The sequence below is a fragment of the Chaetura pelagica genome, unplaced genomic scaffold (assembly GCF_000747805.2).
Source record: "Chaetura pelagica isolate M959 unplaced genomic scaffold, ChaPel_1.0 scaffold278, whole genome shotgun sequence".
In the NCBI taxonomy this organism is placed as follows: domain Eukaryota; kingdom Metazoa; phylum Chordata; class Aves; order Apodiformes; family Apodidae; genus Chaetura; species Chaetura pelagica.
The window spans coordinates 686,950-713,692 of record NW_009954497.1 but is presented as its reverse complement, the minus strand read 5'-3'; the positions used below and the strand labels follow the sequence as shown (position 1 = coordinate 713,692).

General features: G+C 38.4%; 2 protein-coding genes across 2 annotated transcripts in view; one reads left to right on the top strand and one right to left on the bottom strand.

Moving 5' to 3' along the window:
* The window catches only part of VIT (vitrin), a 32,349-nt gene extending 29,486 nt beyond the window's left edge, over positions 1 to 2,863 (top strand). Inside the window, exons 17-18 of the mRNA XM_010004571.1 lie at positions 1,495 to 2,008; positions 2,608 to 2,863. Coding sequence (XP_010002873.1) covers positions 1,495 to 2,008; positions 2,608 to 2,786 — 693 coding nt within the window. The 3' untranslated portion in view covers positions 2,787 to 2,863. The remainder of the gene's footprint in view (positions 1 to 1,494; positions 2,009 to 2,607) is intronic.
* A 13,587-nt stretch (positions 2,864 to 16,450) lies between these two features.
* Positions 16,451 to 26,743, bottom strand: part of STRN (striatin, calmodulin binding protein) — a 52,840-nt gene continuing 42,547 nt past the window's right edge. Inside the window, exons 11-17 of the mRNA XM_010004570.1 lie at positions 25,840 to 25,887; positions 25,080 to 25,201; positions 23,576 to 23,743; positions 21,261 to 21,401; positions 18,286 to 18,393; positions 16,936 to 17,022; positions 16,451 to 16,842 (exon numbers count right to left, since the gene is read on the bottom strand). Coding sequence (XP_010002872.1) covers positions 16,673 to 16,842; positions 16,936 to 17,022; positions 18,286 to 18,393; positions 21,261 to 21,401; positions 23,576 to 23,743; positions 25,080 to 25,201; positions 25,840 to 25,887 — 844 coding nt within the window. The 3' untranslated portion in view covers positions 16,451 to 16,672. The remainder of the gene's footprint in view (positions 16,843 to 16,935; positions 17,023 to 18,285; positions 18,394 to 21,260; positions 21,402 to 23,575; positions 23,744 to 25,079; positions 25,202 to 25,839; positions 25,888 to 26,743) is intronic.

Sequence of the window (26,743 nt, the reverse complement as noted above, 5' to 3'; positions counted from 1 at the left end):
TATGCAGCAAAAAAAGAGAATGCAAGCCTTGAATGATTTGTATTTGGCACTAACAGTAGCTGCCTGCCCAACAGCACTTCAGGGCAAGCTGGCACCAGATATGGCAAGAGGTATTTACCAAGTGCCAGGTTGGTCTGGGCTCAGGATGCAGGGTTGAGTTATCTGGTATTTTCAGAAAACAGATTCCCATCTGAGCTGTGTTGCTCTGCCATAAAACAGTCTCCCATGAATTTCAGAGTCACTCCAGAGAGCTGTGCCCTCTCTGGTCAGTGTTTAATTGGATTGTATTCTCATTTGCATTTAATGTTTTTAAAAGGGCAATGCTACAATGAGTCTCTGCAAACCTGCCAAGGACACAGCAGAAGTGGGAGTAGAGTGGGCTCAGAATAAGAAGATAAAGAGGGAACAGTGACTTGATACTGCTGCATTGTAAGACTAAAATAGCAGCAAGACAGTAAGAACAAGCAGCAGGACATGGTGAGGAGCCCAGGCTGCTGGGAACTGTAACTCCCTTGGAACTGTCAGGCTTTAAGCAACTCAAGACCAGGCACCAAGAAAACAGTGCCTTGGTCTTTAAAAGCACACACACACAGACAAAGCTGACAGATAGAGACTGGCTTAGCAAAATATTCTCATCCAGAGACCTGTGGCATTAGCATTTAAAAGGCATGAGAGCCAAGGTCAATTTGATCCAGCCTGTCCACACAATTTCCCCCAGCCTCACACTTGACTTCTCCCACCCCTTTTCCTGTGCCAAACCCTATTTCCTACCCACACTCACCTGACTTCCACTAACCCTATAGAAGCTTCCCACAGATCTGCTCCCGACAGGTACTCAGTTGTAAAACAAACAAAAAAAACCAACAAAAAAAACAAAACAAAAAAACAACCAAACAAAAAAACCCAAAACCAAAACAAACACACAAAGGGAAATTTTTTTAGTTTTTTGGATTTTCACAAAAAATTGTCTGGTTTTTTTTTCCTGCTTAGAAGAGTATGAGGCAAGAATAAAGCAACGTCAGTCCCAGGTTTCAGTTCAAGACAGTAGGATTTGTCACAGGCAAAACTCACCTTGTTGCCCTGAATGATGGTGGCTGACGTTGCCACCTGGCAAACACACAGGCTCCAATGATACCCTCTGAAGCCACACTAACAGCAGCTCTATAATATGAATGCTTTTCTGCAAACAACGTAACTCAACTAAAAAAGTTTGACAGGTGGCAAACTTACTACATTCTTTCACTACTGTAATATCAGCTCCATCCTCCAGCACTTAAAAAAAAAAAAAAAAAAGGCAGGAAAAGCTGTGCCATTACACAATATCTGTGATGTTACACTGACATCATTTCCCAGGGAAGCAGATGGTGACTGGAGGAGAGGCCACTTCAAATTCCAGCACTGCTCTTTCCAGGAGCCTAAAATTAACAATTTAGCTACATACCCCAGCTGAAACAGGAAGACTGAATTTCCATTTTGCATTGTGTTGCCTTGCAGGCAGTGTGCAGGACAAGTGGTTTCTATTCCATCAATGTGCCCAGCTGGTTCAGCCTACACAAGGTGGTCCAGCCCTTGGTGAAGAGGGTCTGTGACACCGACCGGCTGGTTTGCAGCAAGACCTGCCTCAATTCAGCCGACATCGGTTTCGTGATCGACGGCTCCAGCAGCGTCGGCACCAGCAACTTCCGCACAGTCCTCCAGTTTGTAGCCAACATCAGCAAGGAGTTTGAGATTTCAGACACCGACACCCGCATCGGAGCAGTTCAGTACACCTACGAGCAAAGGCTCGAGTTCAGCTTTGACGAGTACAGCACAAAGCAGGACGTGCTGAGCGCTATTAAAAGGATCAGTTACTGGAGCGGAGGGACCAGCACAGGGGCAGCCATCAGCTATGCCTCAGAGCAGCTGTTCAGCAAGTCCAAACCCAACAAAAGAAAGATTATGATTCTCATTACAGATGGCAGGTCTTACGATGATGTCAGAGTACCCGCCATGGCAGCTCACAGAAATGGTAAGCTCCTCTGTCCCTGCCTGCTCTCCCTGCATGCCTCAGCATTTTCCCAGGTCAGAGAAATGCAGTTTGCTACAGTTTGAAGGCACTGCATGAAACTTTATGAAAGAGGAGTGGCACCTCACCCTGGAGTCTCATTGAGCTCTAACAAGACCAGAATCTGAATAAGAAACTTAAAAAAAAGCACATAAATCTAGCAAAATGCTGATATGTCTAGTGGATCTCAGGAGATTTCTACTATTTTAGTAACACAGGAAGCACCCTTTGGCTTTCCAGACAGGATACTCATAAATCCTCCAACACAATTGTAACACATTTGCATTGGTACAAGAACCAGTCATTCAAGAGCCTGTTGTTCAGACCCAGAAAAGAAGCTTTACTATTGTTTAAACCTTTTTGCTGTTGGCAAAAGGTACTTCTAAAGCACAAAACCTTTGTGCCTTTCCTCCAATGTGAAAATACCATTTTTATAAAGAGAGAGAACACTGCAACTCACCGTTCACATTTTTGTGGCCTGGCACCTATGTTTGCAATATTAGTCTTAAATTTAATGCAATGACAACTTTTTTGCTCACTCTAAACTCTGTGTTCCTTTCCAGAAATTATAGCTTACTCCATTGGAGTTGCTTGGGCGGCCCAGGATGAACTGGAAGCCATTGCAACAGAACCTGATAAGGAGCATTCCTTCTTTGTGGATGAATTTGACAACCTCTACCGCTTTGTAAATCAGCTCATCCAAAACATTTGCAGAGAATTCAATTCCCAGCCACGGAACTGATGGACTCAAGCAAGGCGGGACCCTCAGGCGCCGTGCTGAAGTCATGCCAAGTGCCACAGGAGTAATGCCAGTTCAGAAAACACTGGAGGTGTTTTTCTCTGACACTTTCCAGACTGATTGCAGCTCTGACCCTATGCATGATAATGCTCTGTGTAGACTGTTGATTTTTTTATTTTTTTTTTTCTTGCAGGCTTCAGATTTGGATGGATAGCAAAAGAGGCAGTAAACATGGAGGAAATAACTGGAGTTGCTTGAGAAGCTCCTTCCAATATAGAGCCCTGGCTTGTCCGATTCCCACCTTTGGGCACACATAAGCTCCTTAAAACATACCACCTGCTTCCTGAAGTAGTCAGGTCCCTTGAAGGAGCAGCCACGTTGGTGAGCTGCAGTGGCAGAAGCACCTCTGTGTGGCACTGTCCACCCAGGTCAAGGCTAAAATATCAGACTTTTTTTTTTTTTGGGTGTGTGTGTATGTGGGACAGCTCAAATCTTAGTACCTTCTTCAAAGCAGGCACTGTCTCCATACAGCTGTCTTACCAGCAAGTTAAGCTTCAGCTAGTGTAAACTCAAACATTTTGATTTATCCAAAGCAGAGAATGTATAGTAACTTGGAGGAAAAAATCAAGCTGTGGGACCCTATCACTGTTTGTCAACCCAAATAAAGCCCCAAATTCACAAAGTAGCCAACACACAGGAACTGAAATCTAGTCACCTACAGCACTGCATTTATATTTGATTTGAAGAAATTTCTTGTCCCCTTAAAGCTCTTGCTCCTTTCCCGGGCAGCTTAAGGCCTGCAGGACCACAGGATAGTTGCCAGGACAGAAGAAACTCTGGGAAAAATTGTGGATTTAAGTGGCTCACAATCAGAAAAGCATTTGAGATCACCATTCTGTTGTTAAACCACAACTCAGAACAGCTTATAGCAGTCTCTAGCGTGAGGAGAGCTATTCAAGAGCCATTAGCAGCATTTAAGAGGGAATTATCTGAACTTCTGCTTTATACACTGGGAAAAGTAGCATTTCAAGCGTTCACAGACACTCTCTCCTAAATTTGGGATTGACTTCTGTTTTAGGGTTTTATTTCAAAATTAACCTACTACAGGTCTGGATTATTCAAAACACACACTTGTTTCTTAACTGAAGAACTAGCCATACCACTGTCTGTAGGGCAGGAGTGACACATCAAGAAGATAGAAAGAACTGCGCTTTAATTAAGAAACAGCAGTTACTGGTTAGGTTTCTATCCAGCATAATGTAAGAAAACATGTTCCTTATGCAAAGTTATCAAAGGAAAGGGATGGATTTTCAGAACCAATAAAAATGTGCATGTTCATTCACCTCATGTCAACCAAAGCCACACTGCATGAGGCTTGTGGAACTAACAAGAAATGGGAAGAAATTAACTCAATTTTCACATCTTATTTTTAATAGCATTTATAGTTTTGATAACCATGATTCAGGATGTTTACTATTCACATAAAAATGTTAATTAAATAAATTGCCACAAGGGATACTGCCTCCTGTCAACAAAAGTAGCACAACTTTTTAAATCATTAAGTTTGGAAATTCAACTGAAGTAGCTCAAAAATTACCAATTAAGAAAGCAGAACGGCAGATTCTGCATGATCTCCCTAGTGTGGCAACATAAGGCAGACTCCTAAGGATAGGGAGTTAGGTAGAAGCAGAGCCCATCGCCTGACCTACCTCCCTCACTACTGTTCTAACTGCAAGTATGTTTCTCTGTCAACACAGGACATTACATGGGCCAGAAAAAATTCAAATGCATAAACTGAATTTACTAGGGACTTTAGTTCAGACACCAGATTTATTGTCTGAAAACCTGTTTGCTTGGGGTTTAATTTGTGGCTAGCTGAGAGAAAAGGCCTAAGTCTTAACTTTTAGATACTCTTAATATTGTGGTTGTAATTTTAATGCAACAGCTTCTCATCAGATACTGTTTTCCATACTGGCCATACTGCAGCTCAGAAGACTGGTACTCTGCAGAGACTCCCCAGTTGTTTCACTTGTGCTCAGCTGCAAGCACAGCTCACAAGGCCAAGATATTAGGAACAATTAGAGCCACACATGTCCTTTATCATACGCATTTTAATTTCTTCCAAAAGCTTAAACTTCAAGCAATGGCAGTGAGTTTTCAAATGCTCTTCCACAGGAAAGCTGTACAGCTATCTTCTGTGTCAAGCACTTATAAAGGGCACTCCAGGGTTTGCTGTTGCTTAAATGGTTTCTCTTCAGTTTACAGAAAAACTATAGTAACTGCTAATTTCCCTTTTTCTTAACTCCTAGGGATGACCATGAAATTGTTCAATCTCCAAGTGTGAAAACATAGATGTAGTATTCATAAACACTGTAAACTTAAGCACAAGCCTTAAAACTTGTAAGAATACACCCTTGCATTAACAAAAGCAAGTGGATCAGCACAGAAAACACTCCTTTTAACCCTTTCTTTTCATAGCAATCAAAATACTTGCCACATACTAAAGTCTCTACTGTTTTATCAAAAAACAAGATAACTTACGTATAAATAATCATAAATGTTTGAGGGAGTATATTTGTTTGAAGAAAGCAGCAGAACTCCTTCTGTAACATATATGACTTACTTTGAACTTATCAATACAAGTTGCTGTATCTTTTGCAATAAAATTGTCCCAAAGGCATATGCAGTACATGTCATCTCATATGTGATTAAAAAACAAACACCAAATACAGCCCTTGCCATCCTAGTTTCTCAAATGCAGCTGAGGTTCTTGCTAGATTATGCAAGACCGAGCAAGTAAGATCTACCTGGTAAAGCCCCAGGTGTTTCACTGCCATCCTTTTACATGCTCGGCTGACAAAAAGCCTAAGAGTGAGTTAGCAGAGGAAGGATGATGAAATTACCTGTCAGAGGAATCAGCCTAATGGCTGAAAGTCATCAAAATCATGTGAACTTTCTCAAGTCTTCAAAATCTTAATGGTGGTCTACTTAGTTTCAGATGCCTGACCAATGCAGTGGAACCTGCCATCTGGCTGAGACATCCAACAAAGAAGGGCACCAAAGTGTTGGACCTGAAGGCAGGCATGTTGCCAGGGTTGGGAGCTGTCTGAACTAGTCACTGGATATATAGCCAAAAGGGGATTGTCTGATCACCCTCTCCCTGGGAAAGAAGCATCTTTGCACTCAGGAGTTGGGCTGGTGGCTTATCACTGCTCAGCAATCACACTGCAGATCATCCACCTGGAAATAAATACTGACATCCATGCTCTAGAAGCCTCAGGGTAGCTCTATGACAGTATTAGCCACTTGCATTCTGAGTGAACAACCAAAGCTCAATTCAAAGTTCAACCTCCTTTTCAGAGAGAGGTAACTCAAGGGTCTGTTTCCCAGCAGTATCTTACCTTGCTGGCCCAGAGATGGGTCACTCAGCTCCTCTACTGTCATTGTGCCACCCTGCACAGAAGGCATCACCTGCTCTGTGTGCTCTCTTGCTCTTCAGCTGCTCCCACTTTGATGGTTCAGCAACACAAGGGTTACCCCATGGCAGCTACTGAATTTTACTTTTCTGACATGTAGACAGACAAGCTTCTCCTTCCTCCTAAAGTTCCTTCCTCCTCACATTCCTTCCTCCACAGCTATCCCGCACAGGAGGAGAACCGTTCCAGTAACTGAGAAAAGCTCCGGGGTTAAGCATCCAGACAGGATCAACACAATCTAAATGTCCTTAGTGGATTGAACACCCTACCTGGAAACTTGCGATAAAATTATCTATGTTATCTACTTGGCAAGTCAAAGCAAGCAGTAAATATAAAAAATATTAACTAGACACCAAACACTAAGTTAGCCTCCTGTGGTATACATAACTTGAAATATTTAATGGTTGAACAAAGTTACTATCATTTTTCTAGTTGTTGTTCTCTGCCCACCAGCAACATTATGGAAACAACTTGATCCCTTTTCTATTCCATTCCCACCTCAGTTTGAGAAGTCTTAGACAGTAGCACACCATCTAGATTTGCTAAATCACCTTGCAAGTGTACACCTATATAGCTTAGTGTCTCAAATTCCTAAAAACTACCGGTTTTGTCCCTTGTTAAAAACTTAAACTGCGGAGTATCACAGTTTCTAGCACTGCATTAGCTGTATCACTTAAAATCAGCTGCCAATCATACTGAATGGTGAAACACACAAGTGTTCTTTTCCTTGACACCAGTTTAAGCCTCTCTGATTTCTAATAAAAACTCTAATAATGCAGGTCAAGAACTCCAACACTCACTCACAGAAAATACTACTTCTTAAGTACAAAGTGAAATGTTATTAGAAGTTTCACTGTGTGGCCAAAGAGAATACATTCACTTTTCCCAGACCCAAATCATTATGTGGACGCTGTTCATAGGCAAAGCTGTAAGGATATTAGGAAGACCTCCCACGTGTGAGGGTCACTCCTACCTTGTTCATAAAATCTTTTTTTCCCCCTACCTCAGAAATCTACTGATCCTCTCTGGAGGCAGAACACTGAGGCGAATGCAATTGTACTGTCATTCCATGAAGCAGTTCTTCCTTTCCTATGAGGAGGGAAAATGAGTAGGACTAAATCACTTTGCTTATCCCACCTACAAGCTTAGAAAAACAGGATGGACCCACTAACAAGTTGTTCTGCTCAGTTCTATGTAGGTTCCCATACCACCCCCTCAGTGCTGTTCTGAGCATCTTCCCGTAGCAACACGACGACCATCTGGGACGCGTGGTTTGCTCTCCCTCATCCTCTTCCCAAGGATAAAACCGTGCACTTATTTTTATGTTAAATCAAGGTTCTCCCCAGGAAGTGCCCATGTCTCACTGTAATCGAGGCACCACTGGTAAACCAGCTCCCGCATCACGGCACCGTAACCACTCTGCGTCTCTCTTCACCCCGTGCAGATACTGGGACTGTGTGCCTACACACACGGAAAGAGGCAGGGTGCCAGCAGTGCCAAGATGGCAGAGCTGTACGAATCAGGACATATGGAGAACAGAAAAGCTGAGACACTAGTGTGAATGATAATGCTCTGTGCAGTTCAAAAGAAAAGTTCATGTTAAGTTACCTCACCCAGCTCCAAACACGTCTACATGTCCTAGTCTGAGTGCACTTCCCCCTTCTAGTACACACTCCAAGACCACACATCTTACCATAAAACAAGGAATTTTGAGCACAATACAAAATGTTGAAAAATAGTATTTATTAGCACCCAATTTACATAATTATATGGTACAAATGACACTTACTTGCTGTTGTAACATTAAATAAAGCTGCTCTGAAAAAACATTGCCTATTTCTGGAAGTCGAGGTGATTTTGCTCAGCACAGAATATGGGCACAGTATACAGCTACCCCACTTCACTACTGCCATACCAATACAAATACCTGCATGGTTACCTCAAGGTGGTCTCATTTTAAATGGTGCACTAACAAGCAGATCTATATAATTTTAAAGACAAAGTATTTACTTGACTTATTTAGGCAAGTGAACATAGTTTTAAATATAACCTATGCAAGAAATTTCACAAAATAGGAATAGCAGTGAAAAAGAGAAAATCCAGGGCTGCAATTGAGAAGCTTAAAAATATACTGGCATATTTTTTAAAAATTTCCCTCCAAATTTTCTTCTTTGCCATTTTAGATATTTATCCAGGACTTTAAAATACCGGTTTTTAGTAAGAAGTTTAATACTAAGAGTCTGAAGAAGCATTTTCATTTAAAGCAGAAATTTACACTTTTAATAATAAATGCTTATCAAATCTTTGAAGAACCAATCACTTCTTCACTTTTTTTCATGTCCTATGATTAAGTAGCCTTTCTGAAATCATGAAATACATGAAATTTATGGATCCTTACTCCCAAGAAAACCATTTCCTTCACAAGTTAGAAAACAGAATTTCTCAAAATAACACTCACTTTCACAGTAGCATTTAAACACAGAAATTTGGTGTTACTGAAATTCTGACACAGCCTTGTACTGAGCCATACACAAAAACTGACAAGCAGACTATTACTCAACAAGTAAGTATTTCTCATTTGGACCCACCACTTTGCAAGACACCTGAAGCCCAACATTGTCTCAAAACAGTCATTTAAAACTGGCATGCAAAATCATAACCTCAGCATAATTCTGAAGGGGAGTCTTAATGTCCTTCAGCTGTTCATGTATCAGTCCTAGTAGCCTTTTCATATCAGTTATCTGTCATAGAAGTGACCTAAAGGAGAAGAGGAGCAACTGTAATTACTAACATTTAAGTGGTTCTCGCCTGTGGTATCTTTTCCAAAAGAGAACTGTCAGGAAACTCTAAGTTCAACAGTTACTCTTGTAGAGAGAAAAAAAGGAAAAGAGGAAAAAAAAATTAATATTAAAAAAATTTCCAAACCATGGTCCATAAGGCAAATACATTTGTCTGGATTTTTTTTTTTTTTTTTACCTGACAGTTTATTTTAAAAGAAACCAACTGAAGATATTTATACAAAATACAATGCAGGTAGTTGGTATGCTGACAAATGTCAACAGAAAATCTTACAGCAACAATAGTCTTCTAACCACAGATTCTCTTCAACAAGTTTTTCCAGATGCATGATTCAAGGAATATGTAGCACAAGACTGCTTTTCAGTCTGTTTGGGCTATAAAGGTACAAGAAATCATCAGCTAACATGCTCAGTTTGCATTTCCAGAAAAAATGCAAATACTTATGAGGCAGTTTTCAAAACCTATACATGTTCGTAAATGCCTGACTGCAAGGAAACAATTCTAGGAAGCATATGTCTGAAAACAAACTATATTCAAAAAGCACTCTCTTCATGACAGGAAAAATAAAAAAATAAATTCTTAATGGAAAAATATTAGCTTGAAGTCCACCATTTATCCCTTATACAATGTTTTTGTCTGCTTTTAGTAAGTAATAAAAAATGAAATTTTTGGCTTGGCAAGGAGTTATCCCTTCCCTTTCAGAACAGTACAAATCCAGCTGCATAAATCTCATCTCAGTGTCCCAGTCTAATACTGTGGTGTGACGACCAAGCATCTCTAGAATTAGCAAAGAAGTAATTTTGGGAGCCTGCAACTCAACTGAGCAGATATAAGTAGACCAGGGTTGAAGACCACGTCAACATAGGGCTTTAAAGAGCTTAAAAACACATGTGCAGGCATGGATCAAATGTGGGTGTGATCTCCCAGGTTCACAACATGGCTTGGCAGCATGAGCAGGGTGAAACTAATTTAACACACAATAACACAACCCGGACTCAATTAGGAAGATAGTTGGACTAAGAAACACCTGTTATTATCAAATGAGTTTTTAGTTCAAAGTTTGGATTTTTTCAGCCAGTAACAAATCTCTTATGACAATGAACCAGTTGAGACCCACAAATTGTACTATTCAGCTGGATGTACACCGTCTATAGCGGAATTCAGATTCTCAGAAACATCTGAAATTATATAGCACTTCATAAGTTTTCACAAGAGGCTACAGAGCAGCAAAATTAAATCAGCAGGTAGGGTGAGGAATCAGTTAGTGGAATCAAATGAACTGGGTATAAGAAGGTATAAATCAGTCTTTTGGTGGTGGCAGGGGTAGGGCTGAAGATGAAACCTCACAACCATTCAGAAAATACTCCCAAGAGAAAATCAATAGTCCTTTATGAAATTTACCTTGCAACTGACAGTCCACTGAAAATAGGTTTTAAGATTCTCAGAAAATACAGCCTAAATGAGTACTGAAGTGGGAAGATAAAAATCAGGTATCAAAAGAATAGATAACCTACACAACAGGTAGGTTCACTAGCACAGGCAGAGACTTCATTTTTAAGATCTTACTTCCCACCATCCTCCCTCCTGGGGTTAGCAAGGACACAAAGGATGAGCTTCTTCATCCCCCTTCTCGCACCACTTCCCAGGTTTTTGTTCATTTGCTCTGTTGTATGTAATACTATCTTTTACAATTTGGGTTATATATTGTAAAACACTACCTATAGGCCTGGATGGATGAACACTGTGGTCTTCATCAGTGTCTCTGCTGCTCAGTAGACAAATTACAGAGGTCTGGACTACCAGGCCCTGTGTTTCAGTAACACTGTTTATCTCTAAGATAAAGACTCTGATGATGAAAGACTGTTCACCTAATTGTCACCCTCTTCAACTAAATACATTATCAGATTTAGAGAAAATATTCTCAATGGCTTCATGTCCTTCTGAGAAAAAGGGAGCTTCCGGAAACATTTGAGTATATTTTTCTGGGAAGTCTTTGCTTCCCATCACTCAATACTAAGAGCTACGCTGAGCATCTCTATGATGCTCACCAATGGCAGATGCCCAAGAAAACTTAAATCACCACATCAAAGATTGCAGCATCTTACACAAACTAGTTTACCATATGTAAGTGGTTTACTATCATATTCATATTTCTTTATTCTTATAAACAGCATAGTCCAAAACAATCTCCACTAAACATTCACAATCTTCAGAATGTTTTAAAATGCCAGAAGCAGCTTCACATTTTCACAGTTACTTCCATGAATATTATCAGCTCATCCACTAGAAAGCTGAATGACCTAGATGCTAAGTGAGTCTCAAATTACCTGGAAAGCACCAGTTCACATCTCATTTGTATGCAAAAGTACTGAAGGAGCATTTACAGAATGGGCTATTTAATGTGAAGTGAGTCATACAGATGACACTGTATGTAATATATATAGTAAATATGCAGATTTAAGACTGAAGTGAAAAATACTATAAACAGCCCTAAAATTTTAGTTTCCCACATTTTTGTGGCTTGCGTTCAACATTAAGAGACCTCATGAGACAAAGTCTTTGCCCTGCAAATTGGTTTTTAATTACATTTATGCAGAAGCAAAGGTGTGGTCCCACCACAGTGTCTGAGGAACTGATTTTCACTTAACTGGGTCCCGAACATGAAGACTATCTTAGCAGATGAGTAAGTTCTGTTCTTAGAATTTAAATAATAAGCTGTTAGAAATTTCTTGCCATCTCCTCATCTAAATTGACACAGTTTTGAAAGGTGAACATTCTCCACCTTTGACCCAAGAGTGCATAACTTGCTATCTGGATATATACTAGATTTTATCCTTCATACAACTTGCAACCAATGGACAAATTAATACATCTGAAGAATCATTATGGGAAAAGCTGGCTCAAGTTGCTGCTCTAACCTTTAAATGTTTTCCCTTGTGATACCATCAGGCTAAACTTCACACTGCTCCCTAGCCCAGTTCTCCTGAGATTACACCAGTCATGCAGAGGGTACATCACCTCTGGCCATTTAACCTGCTATCTCCTACAGAGTTCAGCAAATGGTCTCCTTGCTTCCCTTGCTGTTCAGCACACAATCCAAAGACTCCTGCCGACCAATCTGCAAAGTCAATATTCAGATCTCATTTGCAGATGCTCTCATGCTGCAAAAATTACCAATGTTAGACTGCAAACCTGATACTTCAGCAGAGAAGACTTGAAGGAGAACACTGCTATAGACAGTACAGGCACAGGACCAACCACAATGGCTGCATTTTCTTGCTTTACCCAACTTACATTAGTAGGTTTACTGGGTATTTCACGCAGGTGCTAAGTAGGCTCCCCAGGACAGTCTGCAAAGTCACTGCCAAACCACAGCCTGCAAACACTTCCAAAAACACATCTCGAAAGGCATGAAAAAAACCCCAAAACATGCTTTTCTCATAGTTATGCCCGCTTTTTAATTTTTTGTTCCCTTTGGGAGGGACTAACGCTTCTGTTAATCAAACACTGGTCAAATGATACATCAGTTAATGGAAATTGCCGCTCCCCAAAATTACATGGTCAAAATATGAGTAAGAAGGTGGGGAAAAAGGGACACATCTGTGATCAAACAGGTGTACTGAAAAAGTGGTGCATGACCTAACCACAAAGCTGTATGGTGACCATCACACACTTACTCAAACACATTACATAGGGGCTGTTTTAACATAACATTATTTGAAAACACACAGTCTAAAAAACAACCTACAGTACATGGCATACAGTCCCACAGGCTTATTGCTGAAGAGCATATTTTATCAAAATAAAGATGAATGAGACCCCAAAATATTAATCAGGTGAATTTCTTAAAAGTAATAAATTGTTTTCTGTGGTATGTCAAAAGTTTTCTCTTTGAGGCACAAAAAAACAAATGCAGACACCAGGATTTTGTAAGACTGATGAAAATGTTTTCCACAATGTAATTATATCAAGAGCTTCTTCCAGGCTACTCTAAATAATTTTGTGCAAGCATTTTAGTAACTGAATCAAATTTGTGAAATCAAACACCAGAGTGAAGTAAATTAGAAACAAATATCAGAGTATTTAAATCAAGTAGGCCAATTTTCAATGTACAGAACAACTGAAAAGTCTCCCATTAGTTAGTAAAACCAAAATCAGTAGCAGAGGCCAACATACACAAAATATGAGTTAACCATTGAAGTATGTACCATGTAAATTAGATATGGGAAAAACAGTAATGGTAAAATATATACTGATGTTGCACAAAAATGCTTTTTTGCAAGAATAAGCCTTAGGTCCAGTTTTGTTTATGTATCACATTCATGAAAGTTACCAATTACATTTAACCAGGAAGAACTTCACAACAAAGGGAAGAAATAGACAGTTTAGTGCCTGCAGAGATCAGAAGTCCAAAGCCTATAAAACCCAGAAAAATCATGAAACAGGAATTAAGTATCTAGTTTCAAATTAATCATAACAACATCCTGAAAGTGAAGAATAAACATGAGAAGCAACAATACTCCAAGTTATTTAAAACAGTTGTCAGAAATAAAGAAAGAAATACAATTTGAGCTTGTGAGACACTAGCCAGAAGATCAGAAGTTTGGTCTTCCTACACAAAAGCATCATACTCCAGAGGAAAAAACCAAACAGATGACCTGAGGACTAAGTCCAACAAATCATGCACCTGGAATGGTGTTGTATGCACCGAGATATAAAGAACTGTGCCAAAAAGCTGAAAACAAGAACAACTTGGATAAAAAGCGTAGACTGAAAAACAGCTTGAGGAAAGTGAAAAGGAATGGAAATACACAGCTAGAACCAGTGCATGCATGCAGGTTCCAAATTACAAAGATAATGATGCATATGTAAAATGGCACAAAACATGGCTTGGAATACCAACATGAAGTTACAAAAAACAACTACTAAACATCATGTAAATCCTCCTGTCAGTGAGATGTAATAATTGAAATAATCTTTGAAAGGAAGCCTAATTGTTAGAACATATATAAAACCTCACTGGCCAAGACAATATTAAAATGCACAAGTCTACAATTCTGCTTTAGCAAGCAGCTGGACTAGATAACCTAAATAATTTTTTCATCCCTAACTCCTATGATGATGTTCAGAAGATCTGACAGGCTCATGCACAATACCCTGCAGTCCTACAAGTATGTGAGCAAGTACAGTAAAAAGACATTGACATCAATTATGAAGACCAGCACAAAAATATATATACTCGACAACCTCTTTGTAAGGCTACATTTGTTTTGTTTTTAAAAGGCACCTCATCCTCTAGCTATTGCCAGCTTTTAAAAAAAATCACTTTTCCGTTTGAGCAAGAGCTCAAGAGTGAGAAGGAAACATCTTTCAATTCACATTTGAACAGCCACTTCTTACATTCCAATTGTAATCAGAATGACAGTCTTTAAAAACAAGCATGCTGGCCTATTAGTTTTATGTACAGCAATTTAAACAACTGTAACTACATACTGTATTGTGTAAGCAAAAGCACAACATTCATTTCATATTCACACCATTATCCTTTGTATACACAAACTCAAGAGAACTCTTAATACTAAAACATTAAAATGCACCCATGGAGTCTTCCCTTACTAGACACATTTAATACATGTTTACAATATATATACACATATATAATATACATAACTTTTAGAATTTTTCAAATAAATCTTTGTAATTTCCCCTTCAGAAAGAAATATAACAATGACACTGAAAGAATGAGTCAAGTACACAAAACTCTCACAAAGTTGAATGCTCAGTTTTGCAGCCACGTTCCCCCTTCCCATCATAGCCAAAACATTTTATAAAAACTAAATAATCTGAATTACTATTGTAGTAATCTGTTTTATGGTAAAAGTTCTAATGTTATCTATGGAAATATACTGCATATCAATATCATGAAGTGACATACCTGAATATTCTGAGCAATAAAATGTATTTCAGGATATTTTAGCAGTAAATATAATGTGTTACAGGCTCAAACAGCACAGGTCAACTTTTTGTTCTAATTAACAGTTGATTTAAACTCTGAATTCAGCTTCAAATGTGGTCCCATTTCCAAATGCCATTCTGAAAACAATACAGTCAAACCCTATGTTGATAGCTTTCAATGATTCCATTTTTTAAAAGTGTCAGTTTAAAGGCAAAGATTTATTTATCACTTTCCAGTCTTAACCTCAGGCTGGTATGTGGAAGAGTTGCATTAGGTTCTTTCCTACCCACATCAGCACCAGAAATTGTCTCCAGTAGAAATTCTCCCTTCCATTCCCATTAAAGGAAAACACCAAGTTCAGGCTTATGACCAGTAATAACTCTGACAATGACATGTAATAGAAAAGAACCCACTCACCTTCCATTAAGAAGGGATAAAAAGACTAAAACATCAGATTAAAAGTTATTTGTCATTCAAATCAACCGAGAAGCTCTGGATAGATGAACAAAGCACATCCATTGAGTTATTACAAACAACACTCATTCTTCAGGTAACCTAATCAATGGCATGATACGCCCAGTAAAGTGGACAAGTCAAAAAATTCCACAAATGCTGAAGATGGGAAATACCTCTAGAAGTAGCAGAATCTCTCAAACTGATGGACCTTTGCATAATTCCCACCTATTGTACTAGTAGGACTCATACAAAGCGTCGGGTATAATCTTCAAAAGAACTATTTCACTGTACCCTTAATGCCCAGAACAATACCCTTTTTAGCAGAAACAGAAAGAGAAGACGAATATTGGATAGTTAAGTGTAGGAAAGCTTCTTTGGAAATCTTCGATAATTTCTTGTGCCAGATCTCCAAGAATAAACAGCGTTATAAATCTGAATAAGTTAAATCTGCTACTAGAGTATATACAGACCGCTTCAGTCTGTTGTTAATTTGGACTAGAATAAAGGCTCAGCTTCTAGCCACACACTAATACAGTCTTCAAAAAGTATGTGAAATTTTTTGCAAACTAAATATTTACTGTGTAACACAGAAGATGTAACAAAAACTTTACTGCATTTTAATTTATGTTAGTAATTTGCTTTCCTTTAATTGCAGTTATCTTAGGCTAGCATCCTGGTGGCTGAGTTTAACTATCTGCTACTGCTCTCTGAATAAGGTCTACTTTATTAACACAAAGGGATGACAAAGTGCCTCTCACATGACACAGGAGTGAGTACATGAAGTGTCACTTTTTGATTTAAGTACATTAAGATTCCTCAATGAGAAGCATCCTAGGAAGTTTCCCTCTTCTACTCCCTGATGCAGTAAGACCCCTTCTTTCCAATACTCATTTTATTTATAAAGAATACATAGACCTAGTTTCACCCAAGGCCTGCCTGGACGAAAATTCACTCCCTCTGAAATAAAAGCATTTCTTTTGTTTTTTATCTATTTGAAACTGAGAGTTTCCAAGCTCTCAGCACCAGCTGAGCTCACAGAAACCAGAACAAATGTCAATTTAGAAAACAGCAACCTGCAAAACTAAACACTTACAAACATTCTCTGAATTATAGGGCAGGATAAGAAGACTCATGCCCTCCTTTTCTCTTTTGTGCAGCTGGTTAAATATATACAAAGCTAGAGTTGAAAGGAAAACACTCTGTCATACAAACACTTTAGCCAGGGCATCGGCTCCTGCACTGGCTATATAGCATTTGGAGGGGTGGAATGCCACGTCATGTATGGACTCATCAAATTTTTTGCGATGAGCAGTAAATTCTTGGATGCAAGTCTTGCTTTCCAGATTCCACAAGCGAATGGAACAGTCGTGACCTGAAGAAAGGGGAAACAGGTTGTGTTTTTTTTATAATTCTCATGTCTGCCACCATTATGAAAAAAAGAAAATTAAATCTTAAAAGTACTTACTGCCAGACATCAAATACAGGCCGTTAGGATCAACAGCTAAACTTGTAACTGCATCTAAGTGAGCTACCATGGAGTGGATCAGTTTTCCTTTGAAAGAAAAGATTTCTTTAGATTATTTTCTGCAATTCACTTTGTTATCTGTATCCACTGCCTAAACTCTACAACAGCTCATACTACAAATACAAGATCTTTTACCATGATTGGATCATTAAAATAATGCAAGAAGTAATTCTTTTAATGTTTACAGTCTCAGAAGAGCAACAGTACCAATATCATCAACCTTGGTTTTGTCTGCAAAACCACCAGGAAGCTGTAATCACTGTGCATTTTAAATATCTACCCCTTAAGTGAACTAAATGACTGGGAAGGAGGACAGAGACTGAGTATACTAATGAGCAATTAATACAAATCACATAAGAGTATGGAATAATTTTACTCAACTTAGAGAGAATTAATCTTCAATTACAGCTTACTACAATTACTGTAATGATTTAATGTTAAAAATAAGAAATCATGGGTCAAATGTGAAGCTTGTTGTTAGAGAAAATAATAAAAAGACCAAAAAATCAGTGGCTGTTTACTATTTATTACAGAACTACATCATCAAATCAAGTATTTTCAGCTTTTTCCTCAGCTTCCACTGGATCATTTTACCTCTTCTTATGTAAATATATTTTGGGAGTAGCAAATTTAAAATCAACAAGAACACTGAAAGATCTCAATTTAACTTTTCAGACAGTGTGACCTGGAAGCGGAGATTCACAGTCAGAGCACCAGATTAATACTACCATTCCTATCAAAAAGTCCTTTAAAAGTTTAAAGATTTATAGTTACACATCTCAGTGTGCGTCTCACTACAAATTCGAAAAAGTGTTACAAACTGTCCTGTTTCTGCAGAAGTGAGAGATCTGGACAAATACAGTGGATGAAATTGAGAACAATGCCTACAAGGAAACTTCTACCTCCAAGCCACTGGGTAGAGGTTCTGGAAGCACTAAAAGTGTGCTAGAACTTTCTCCCCCAGATCAAAATAACAGAGACAATACAACAGAAAAAAACAAGAAAACAAGAACAAAGATTTTGAAAAAACATCCTTTTATGTTAAATATTGGTAACTCCCATACATAAGGCATTTTAAAAGAAGAGACAGAGAATTATGCACATTCTTTATCACTGTGTCAATAAAGTTTTAAACGGGCTGGCAATCTCTGAGCTCTACTGGCGATGAAAGATTCAGAGGATATCCAATTCTTTACACGTCTCAGCATTTATGAGAATAATATTAATCATAATGAAATACTGCTTATGTTATACAACCATATGATTAGAACTTGCTGAAAAAATTAATACCTGTATTGTTGTCGTAGAATTTGATGTGTCTGTCTTCATGGGCAGTGATACTAATTGGAAGAGTTGGATGGCTGATGACTCTGTTTATCTGACAGGAAGAACCAACTGCTAAGAAAAAACCCACACATATTAACAAATGTACACAGCTAAGTTATTTGAAAGATTGCTACTAAGAAATAAATACGTACTCAAGTTTATTTGCCAAATAATTCTTACCTTTATATAACAGAAACCCTCAGCTAACACCTCATGTAACATAGTTTATTCTAAAATATTTTCCAAATTACAGACACACACACAGACATACATAAACCACATGTATAAGTGTAAATACAAACATACAAGTCCAGCTTTTGGGAACTGTTTTGAATGGACATATCAGGCAAGAATTTGAAGGCAAAAACTGACTGAAACTACCTTTTTGCACTTTTCCACCTCCACATTCCTCCTCTAGTCAAGCAAAACTTTCTTCAAAATATACAGACAATATAGCAAACTTAACATTGCCAGGCAGTACATTTCCAAACAAACAATGTCATAGAAGAGCCACCTTCCTAGCCTTCAAGAATCTTTAAATATTATATATATAAATACAATTAAAAGTATATTAGCTTTTTTATTAGAAATCTAGGCATTTCTGTGATGCACAGACCAGTGCAAGCATGGTCTTAAGAGGCAAAGATTACCACAACAACACAAACAGCCCCTCCACAGAACATCAAAACAGAGTTACTTTCTTTCATGTGGGAGTTGACAGTATTTAGTTAGAGCGTTGTCAGTGAACTCGCACACCATCTAACAAAACTCTTACGAAACAATAAAGAACACTACTATAGGATCACTTGCTACTAAGGCAGTGAAGACTTCAGTGTACATCTTTATATAAAAATCTGATTCATCAAGTAGCACCAGGACCCACAGGACACTTAAAAATTATGAAATTGTAAATTAAGGAAAAAATACATTGATATTAACAAACTCCCCTAAAAGGACTAAAAGCACATAGTATTGCATCACAGCCCCCTCTCCGCACGGTTTCAAAATGCCAAGGAGAATGAGGCTTACACTGAACTGCAGAGTCCCTGTGAATTGATGGCAGGGCACTTTGGGAGATTTATTTTCCTCTTGTCTAGTTCTTGTAGAATATATATATTTTTAAATACATATAAGCTTTATAGTACTATTACATAAATAAAAATACTAACCAGGCTGCTATAACATGGTCTCATTTTCTTAAAGGAACATTACTGAATTACTAAAGGAGGAAAAAAAAGAAGGCAGGTATTTTCCACTGAATAAACTAATTCAGGGCTGTTTTTTCAGACAGGAACAAAAACGTGGATTAAAAACCAGAAATCCTGCACAGTAAGGAACAATATAAAGAATGGCACTTTCCATTTCCTCTTATAAAACAATAGTCATTTAACTATTTTAAAACTGATAAGCAAAGCCAACAAGAAAGGCTTAGTCCTTTTTAAAAATATAACTGAATAGTAGAATTCAGTGACATTAAACATTTAGAGGAAAAAAAACTTTTTTTTTTCTTTTTTTTTTTTTTTTTGAATGTTTATATTGTTATCAGGTTACCATTTTTGCCCAAATATGAAACTTCATGCTTCAGCTCATTCTGGTCTCTTTCCTAATACTGGGGTATATTAATTTACTGATAGTAGCCTTCTTACAGTTTTCCCTAAAACTTCTGGTACTGGCCACTGCCTGGTACTACTTTTTTTTTTTTTTTTTTTTTTGAATGTTTATATTGTTATCAGGTTACCATTTTTGCCCAAATATGAAACTTCATGCTTCAGCTCATTCTGGTCTCTTTCCTAATACTGGGGTATATTAATTTACTGATAGTAGCCTTCTTACAGTTTTCCCTAAAACTTCTGGTACTGGCCACTGCCTGGTACTACTTCTAACTTGAAAGTCTGGACTGCAGAGAGAATGGAAATCTTGAAGCCGCAAAGATCACCGGGCTGTATTAAAGAAATTTGTGCTTTTCCTTGTGCAACCGTTCCTTGAAAAGGAATTAAAGATAGTTTTAGCTTGTTTCTTCTACCTTCTTTCAAAGGTGTGTTCACTCTTCTGCTACTGAAACACCCACTAGGTCTGCTGTATTAGTAAGCATATACTGTTGCATTTCAAAAGACAGCATGTAACACTAACTCCCAGCAGTGCTACAGGCTTGGGGAGGGGTGGCTGAAGAGCTGCCCAGCTGAGAGGGACCTGGGGGTACTGACTGAAGGCCGGCTGGACACGAGCCAGCACGGTGCCCAGGTGGCCAAGAAGGCCAACAGCATCCTGGCCTGCATCAGGAACAGTATGGCCAGCAGGGCCAGGGAGGCAATTTTACCCCTATACTCAGCCCTGCTCACATGACATCTCAAGGACTGTGCAGTTTTGGGCCCCTCATTACAGAAAAGACATTGAGCTACTAGAGCGTGCCCAAAGAAGGACAACGAAGCTGATGAAGGGTTTGGAGCACAAGTCTTACAAGGAGTAGCTGAAGGAGCTGCGCTTCTTTAGCCTAAAGAAAAGGAGGCTGAGGGGAGACCTTATCACTCTCTACAACTACCTGAAAGGAGGTCATAAAGAAGGGGGATCGGCCTGTTCAATGAAGGCACAAATGATAGGACAAGACGTAATGGCCTCAAGTTGCTCCAGAGAAGGTTTAGATTGGATGTTAGGAAGATTCTCTTCAATAAAAGGGTTATCAGGCATCAGAACAGGGCGGTGCTGGAGTCACCATCCCTGGAGGTATTTAGGAGCCATATAGACATAGTACGTAGGGGAATGATTTAGTTAAGGACTTGTCAGTTTGGTGGTTGGACTTGGTATTCTTTATGGTCTTTTCCAAGCAAGGTGATTGTGTGATAATTTGTGATATAATTATGACATTGCTTAATTGTTCAGAAATACCAAAAATACTATCAACAGCAATGACCTTAAAAAAGCAATTTTTTTGTAATACATACTAGTATCCATGCTGGACTCCAGAGTAAGAATTTGTTGCCGTGTCTCCATGTTAAAAATGCTAGTGTGTCCACTGTTAAATGATGCTACCATGAGGCTTGGATCACTGCTCACAAGATCTACTGATGAAGGGATTCCCATTTCTAGAAAGGAATGTAGAGAAGAACACTTTTGTAAGATTTAGTTGGTGTAAAGAAAACCCAAAACCAAACAAAAAAGCCAACCAGTAAGCACTTAAATATCAAAAGGGCTTTGATTATTAATGGAAATGTTTCCTTTAAAAATCCATATAATGCCAATCTAAATGGAGCGCCGTGTATGATCACTAATTTAATCCTGTTTTTCAGATACGCATTAATAAATAAAATAATAATAATAATAAATAAAAATAAATTAATAAATTAAAGATGCCGTATCTGGAACTGCAGCTTGACAGAAACCTACTTTGAAATTAAGGAAGTAAGAACTCCCTGCCCCTTCTTCTTCTATCCTTTAACTGTAAGAACAATTCTCAAATAAACCTCCATTCCATCGAGTAAAAGGACATGAAATATAAGTGGTAAAATCATTAACATGCCAGATTATTGATGCTATTATTAACCTGGGCAAATTCAAAGCTTAAAAAAAAACAAAACCCAAAGTTTTCTAGGTGCAAATTTTATACACTGACACTGTCAGCAAGTAGAATTACATACATACATTATAAAATCACATCACAGAGCTTTGTCCATCCTGCCTATTATATACATCTGATCTCCTCACACCATAGCTATCTGAATGCTACAGGACAGAAGGCCAAATCAGCAGAGCTTGTATATAGGAAGTATCTCTTAAAATTTTCTCAATGTTCTGCTTGCCACCCGTGAACAAGAACAATGCCCATTGCAAGAGATGCTAGGAGGAGGTGGAAGAGTGAAAAACTAGATGTAAAGGAACTAAATGTCCACGGATCCAGTTAACGCAGGAATACTATAATCTCTCTCTAAACCTAAGGTTCAAGGGGAAAATGACACATGACCTCAGAAATGTTGCTCAGGAGTGGTAGCACTTACCTACAGGTACTCTAAAAAGCAAAAAAATTATTGGTTGCAGAAGCAAACGTATTGTTTCTGAAGGGACCTTTTTTGCCACTGCCATGCCTGCTTATCTGCAGCTTCCTGGTAAGCCTACTACAGTTAATCTAAAGGACTCAAATGATGAGTGCTAGATATTTTAGAGAGTTTGTTCAAGGTTCTTAATAAGCCATAGAAAAACTCAGTTTCAAAAGAGGATCTTTGAATTACACAACTGAGTTTCATTCTAGTTTGGAATCTAATAAACACAAAGATTATCTCTGAGTGGCAAGACTACCCTTCCCCCCCTTAATTTCATAATTTAAAACAACAAAAAACCAAACAACCTAAACAAAAACAACCAAGCAAAAAGGAATACAGGCAGTTTTCAAAGTAGAGAGGTAGGCAAGCTGGCAGTTATGGAACTGCAAAACCCTGCAGACCTTTGGAAACATAGTTCTGCAAGAACTACAATACTACAAAACATCCCTATTTTGCTCATTTTATCTAACAAGTAATGACAGATCTGACCAGCTTTACACCATAATTCAATAACTCTGTTCAGTTATGCTGAAGTTTATTTTGCCTCAAAGTTGTTCTGAAGAGCCAAGGGAAATGTCTTGATTTCTGTGTTGCCTTTCAGACCATCAGCTCTAAGAGTCAAGCAATGTCAATGGGCTCACTCCAGAGCATTTACTCAAACATTAACTTCCAGAAATTAGGCCCTAAACAGTAGTATTTTTATTTGTGCATAACATCTCAGTGACTATATCTGAAGGACTAAATTTTTTCCAACTAGCAGTGCTTAGGATGACTAGGTTATTGCTATTTAGATCATGTGCAAACTCAGAAATTCAACTGGAATCTCTGTGTTAAAGGCACAAGGAACACAACCTGGAAGGTAAAATAATATTGGCCCAAGATGAAGCATTGGCTACTCCAAACCTAGAAAAACAAGAGCCTAATGGAAACTCAGTTTGAAACTGAACTATGGAGTTGATATATTACACTCTATGGTTCTAGTAACATCAGCAGAACATCTGCAGCAGTTGGCATTTAGATCTAATGTGACTGTTCCACTTCATGTAGGTATCTATTCAGTTGGTGTGCAAGTAGAAAGGACCAAAAATTTACTCTTCCCAAAAACGTTCATAAAGATATGATATCCAGCAAAACAAGTAGGCAGGATTTCTGTTCAATAGCCAAAATGATAGCAGTCTAAACAGTGATGCTCATTAACGTTAAGGTGGGACAATTTTCTGTACCTTGATTATCATTAAAAACATTGAGAGCTGGAGCAACTTCTGTAGCTTTCCACAGACGAATAGTGCCGTCTGCGGAACAGGACAGCAAACGTTGGTGTGGCCCACTGTAAACCAGACCCCACACTGCATCTGTGTGGCCTACAAAAGCACCTCTTAGAACAGAAGGATCTGTGAACAAAACACAACAAACCACGTTTCAAAACAAAATTTGAATTAAGTGAATAGTTTTATCTTGGTCTGTGTTTATGGAGCAGCCTTAAGAAGCTAGTCCATAAAAAAAAACAGGTCATACCAACATAGAAGTCTCAGTTGTTCTTGTATGAAGATGCTTGAATTTCATCAGCATACATGGCATTCAGTTATCCAGTTTACAGCCAATGGAACAAAACAATGTTTCAGCAGAAGGGACAGTATCAAAGTTGGCAAAACACACTTTGATTTCAGAATTCACTCTCAAGAAACTATTCCGTTAATGATACATCACTCCCTTTTTTCCCAAAAGCCAGCTTTGAGGCATCTCGTAGCATCTGAAGCTACGAGAAGTGAAAAATATTTTAAAACATCGAGACTAGGCTAACATCCATTCAGATCTGGAAAATGTTATAAACTGGGCCTTTTTAGCTGTTTGCAGCCATCCAGAACATCCTTGACAGGCTTGAAAGTGAGCTCATGCAAACTGCATAAAGTTCAGTAAGGCCCAGTGCAAGGTTCTGCACCTGGGTCAGTGCAATCCCATGCACAAATACAGGTTGGGTGGAGAATGGATTGAAAACAGTCCTTCTGAAAACTCCATCTGGGGGTGATGGCAGACAAGAAGATAAACATGGGCTGGCAATGTGATCTTGCAGCCCAGAAAGCCAATCATGTCCTGGGCTGCACCAAAAGAAGTGTGGCCAGCAGGTCAAGTGAGATGATTCTCCCCCCTTACTTGGCTCTCATGAGACCTCACCTGGAGTACTGTGTACAGTTCTGGAGCCTCCAACATCAGAAGGACACTGAGCTCCTGGATAGAGTCCAGAGGAGGGCCACAAAGATGACAAGAGGGCTGGAGCACTTCTCCTATACAGACTGGCTGAGAGAGTTGGGCCTGATCTTTAACGTCCCTTCCAGCCCAAACCATTCTATGATCTTATGATTAATAGATGTTGTCTTAGACTATACAACGCCTATTTATCTCAGTAGCACAGAGTTTTTTTGAAGTAAAGAACATTAAAATACTTATTTGATATACTTGCCAAGTATCATGTTTAGTTCTGTACTTTTTCAACCCAGCTGTTTCTCAAAACTGTGAAGAGATCAAGGCCTTTCTTAAGAAAATGACAAATTTTATCTTCTCATCACCCAGCAGCAGTATTAAAACAAAAGTTTACTTGAATTGAAGCCAATATTCAATGTTCTCTTTTACATTTTCCATGAAGCATTACTTAAAATTATACTATTTTAGCCACATAACATTAATGTCACTAAAAATGTCATGTCACTGGTGTGTGTGACAGCAACGTACCATAAGAGTCATAGGGGTCAATGTTTGGGTTGGTTACACTCCAGCCATGGATGAGGCCATCCATTCCTCCACTGTAACATTGTTCACCATTACTGCTCATCACTACACAGAGCACTGGTCCACTGGAAGAAACCCCCCCAAAGAAACATTGACTATTACCATTTTCATTACGTGAAAACCATTCTCATTGGAATCTTCAAATTTTCCTGTTAGGTACAGTTAACTTGCTGCACAGACTGCAACAAAAATTCTGGCATAGTGAGATAACCTGGCACATGCTACAACACTTCTCACAAAAAAAACCCTCCACAGTAACTATATTCAGGACAATTTAATCACTATGCACATGAAACTTGAAAAGTGGCACACTTAAGCTATAGGTTTTGTTGTTTTGCATAAACAGTTTTTTCCCTTTTTTAAAGATCTGAGGCCCTTTCATTAAATCAATTCAGTAGATTTAATTTCACTGTAAACAGCTTCATCCTACAGATGCATAAAGCTAACAAAAAGGCAAGAGCTCCAATGATGAATAGAACTTAACTGAATCTGTATTTTTTCATGTTAAAAAATTGCGGTGCACCTAGCTCCAGACAGAAATAGTTATGCAGAAGGGAGATACACAGATTTATTAAATAACATGGGAACTAAAAGCATCACATGAAATCAGTACTTGACAAGATGGGAATTATTTTTTTAAAAAAATCTGTTTTAAAATCATATATTTATCAAAACATTGCAATGTTTCTCAGGAAATACTCACTTATGTGCTCTGAAGGTATATATAGGCTCTACATCAAGAGAAGCACTCCTAAATAAGTACAAGAAAAGGTTAACATTCATATGATCTTACACTATGCTTTACAAAAATGTGCCAGATTTGCTAAACTCTTAAAATCACTGCTAAGCCTTTTTCAAATGTTTCTCTCACAACTTCCCCCCTCCCCATGATGTTTCATACATCTAGGAATTCTTTGCATTCTTTCAAAATATGACAGGATTTTTTTTCTTTGGTTTGTTTAAAGACCTTCAAGGTAGAGAGTCCATGAATTCTCAGATGCCAATCAAACCAGTAGGTAGGTACATCAGTGGTGGGGAAGGAGTGGAGGGCCATCAGTATCCCATGCAATATATCATAAAGTGTTTACAGTCCCTACCAGAGCAAAGAAGCCTATGACACTTTGTTTTTATATCAGCACTGTAGCAATTACAAATCACTTCCAAAACTGCTGCTCTGAACTTTACCAATCCAGTGCTTGTTACAGACTGCAGAAGAACACATTATTCGCCCAGTCTTCCTAAAAGGCCTTACAGTATTAGCCCTGCTAAGAATTTTCACTTATTTCTGCAAATCGCCAGCAACATATGAGAGACAATGTAAAAAAAGGAGCCTAGCAACATCTCAAAGTTTAAAGCTGTATACATGTACACACACACGTGTACACATATAATATGCATATATAAATGCATTTTTATACATTTATATATGCATGCAAGCACATTAACAGGCTACATCCAAATATTTTAACCAGTAAATTAATTTGCCATGTTATCTACAAAGAAAATATAAAAAAAATGAACGGTCTTAATTTCCAAAACCAAAACACATTTACAAACACACATGGATTTTTTCCAGCACTCTTTAGCAGTGCTTTAGAAACACTCTT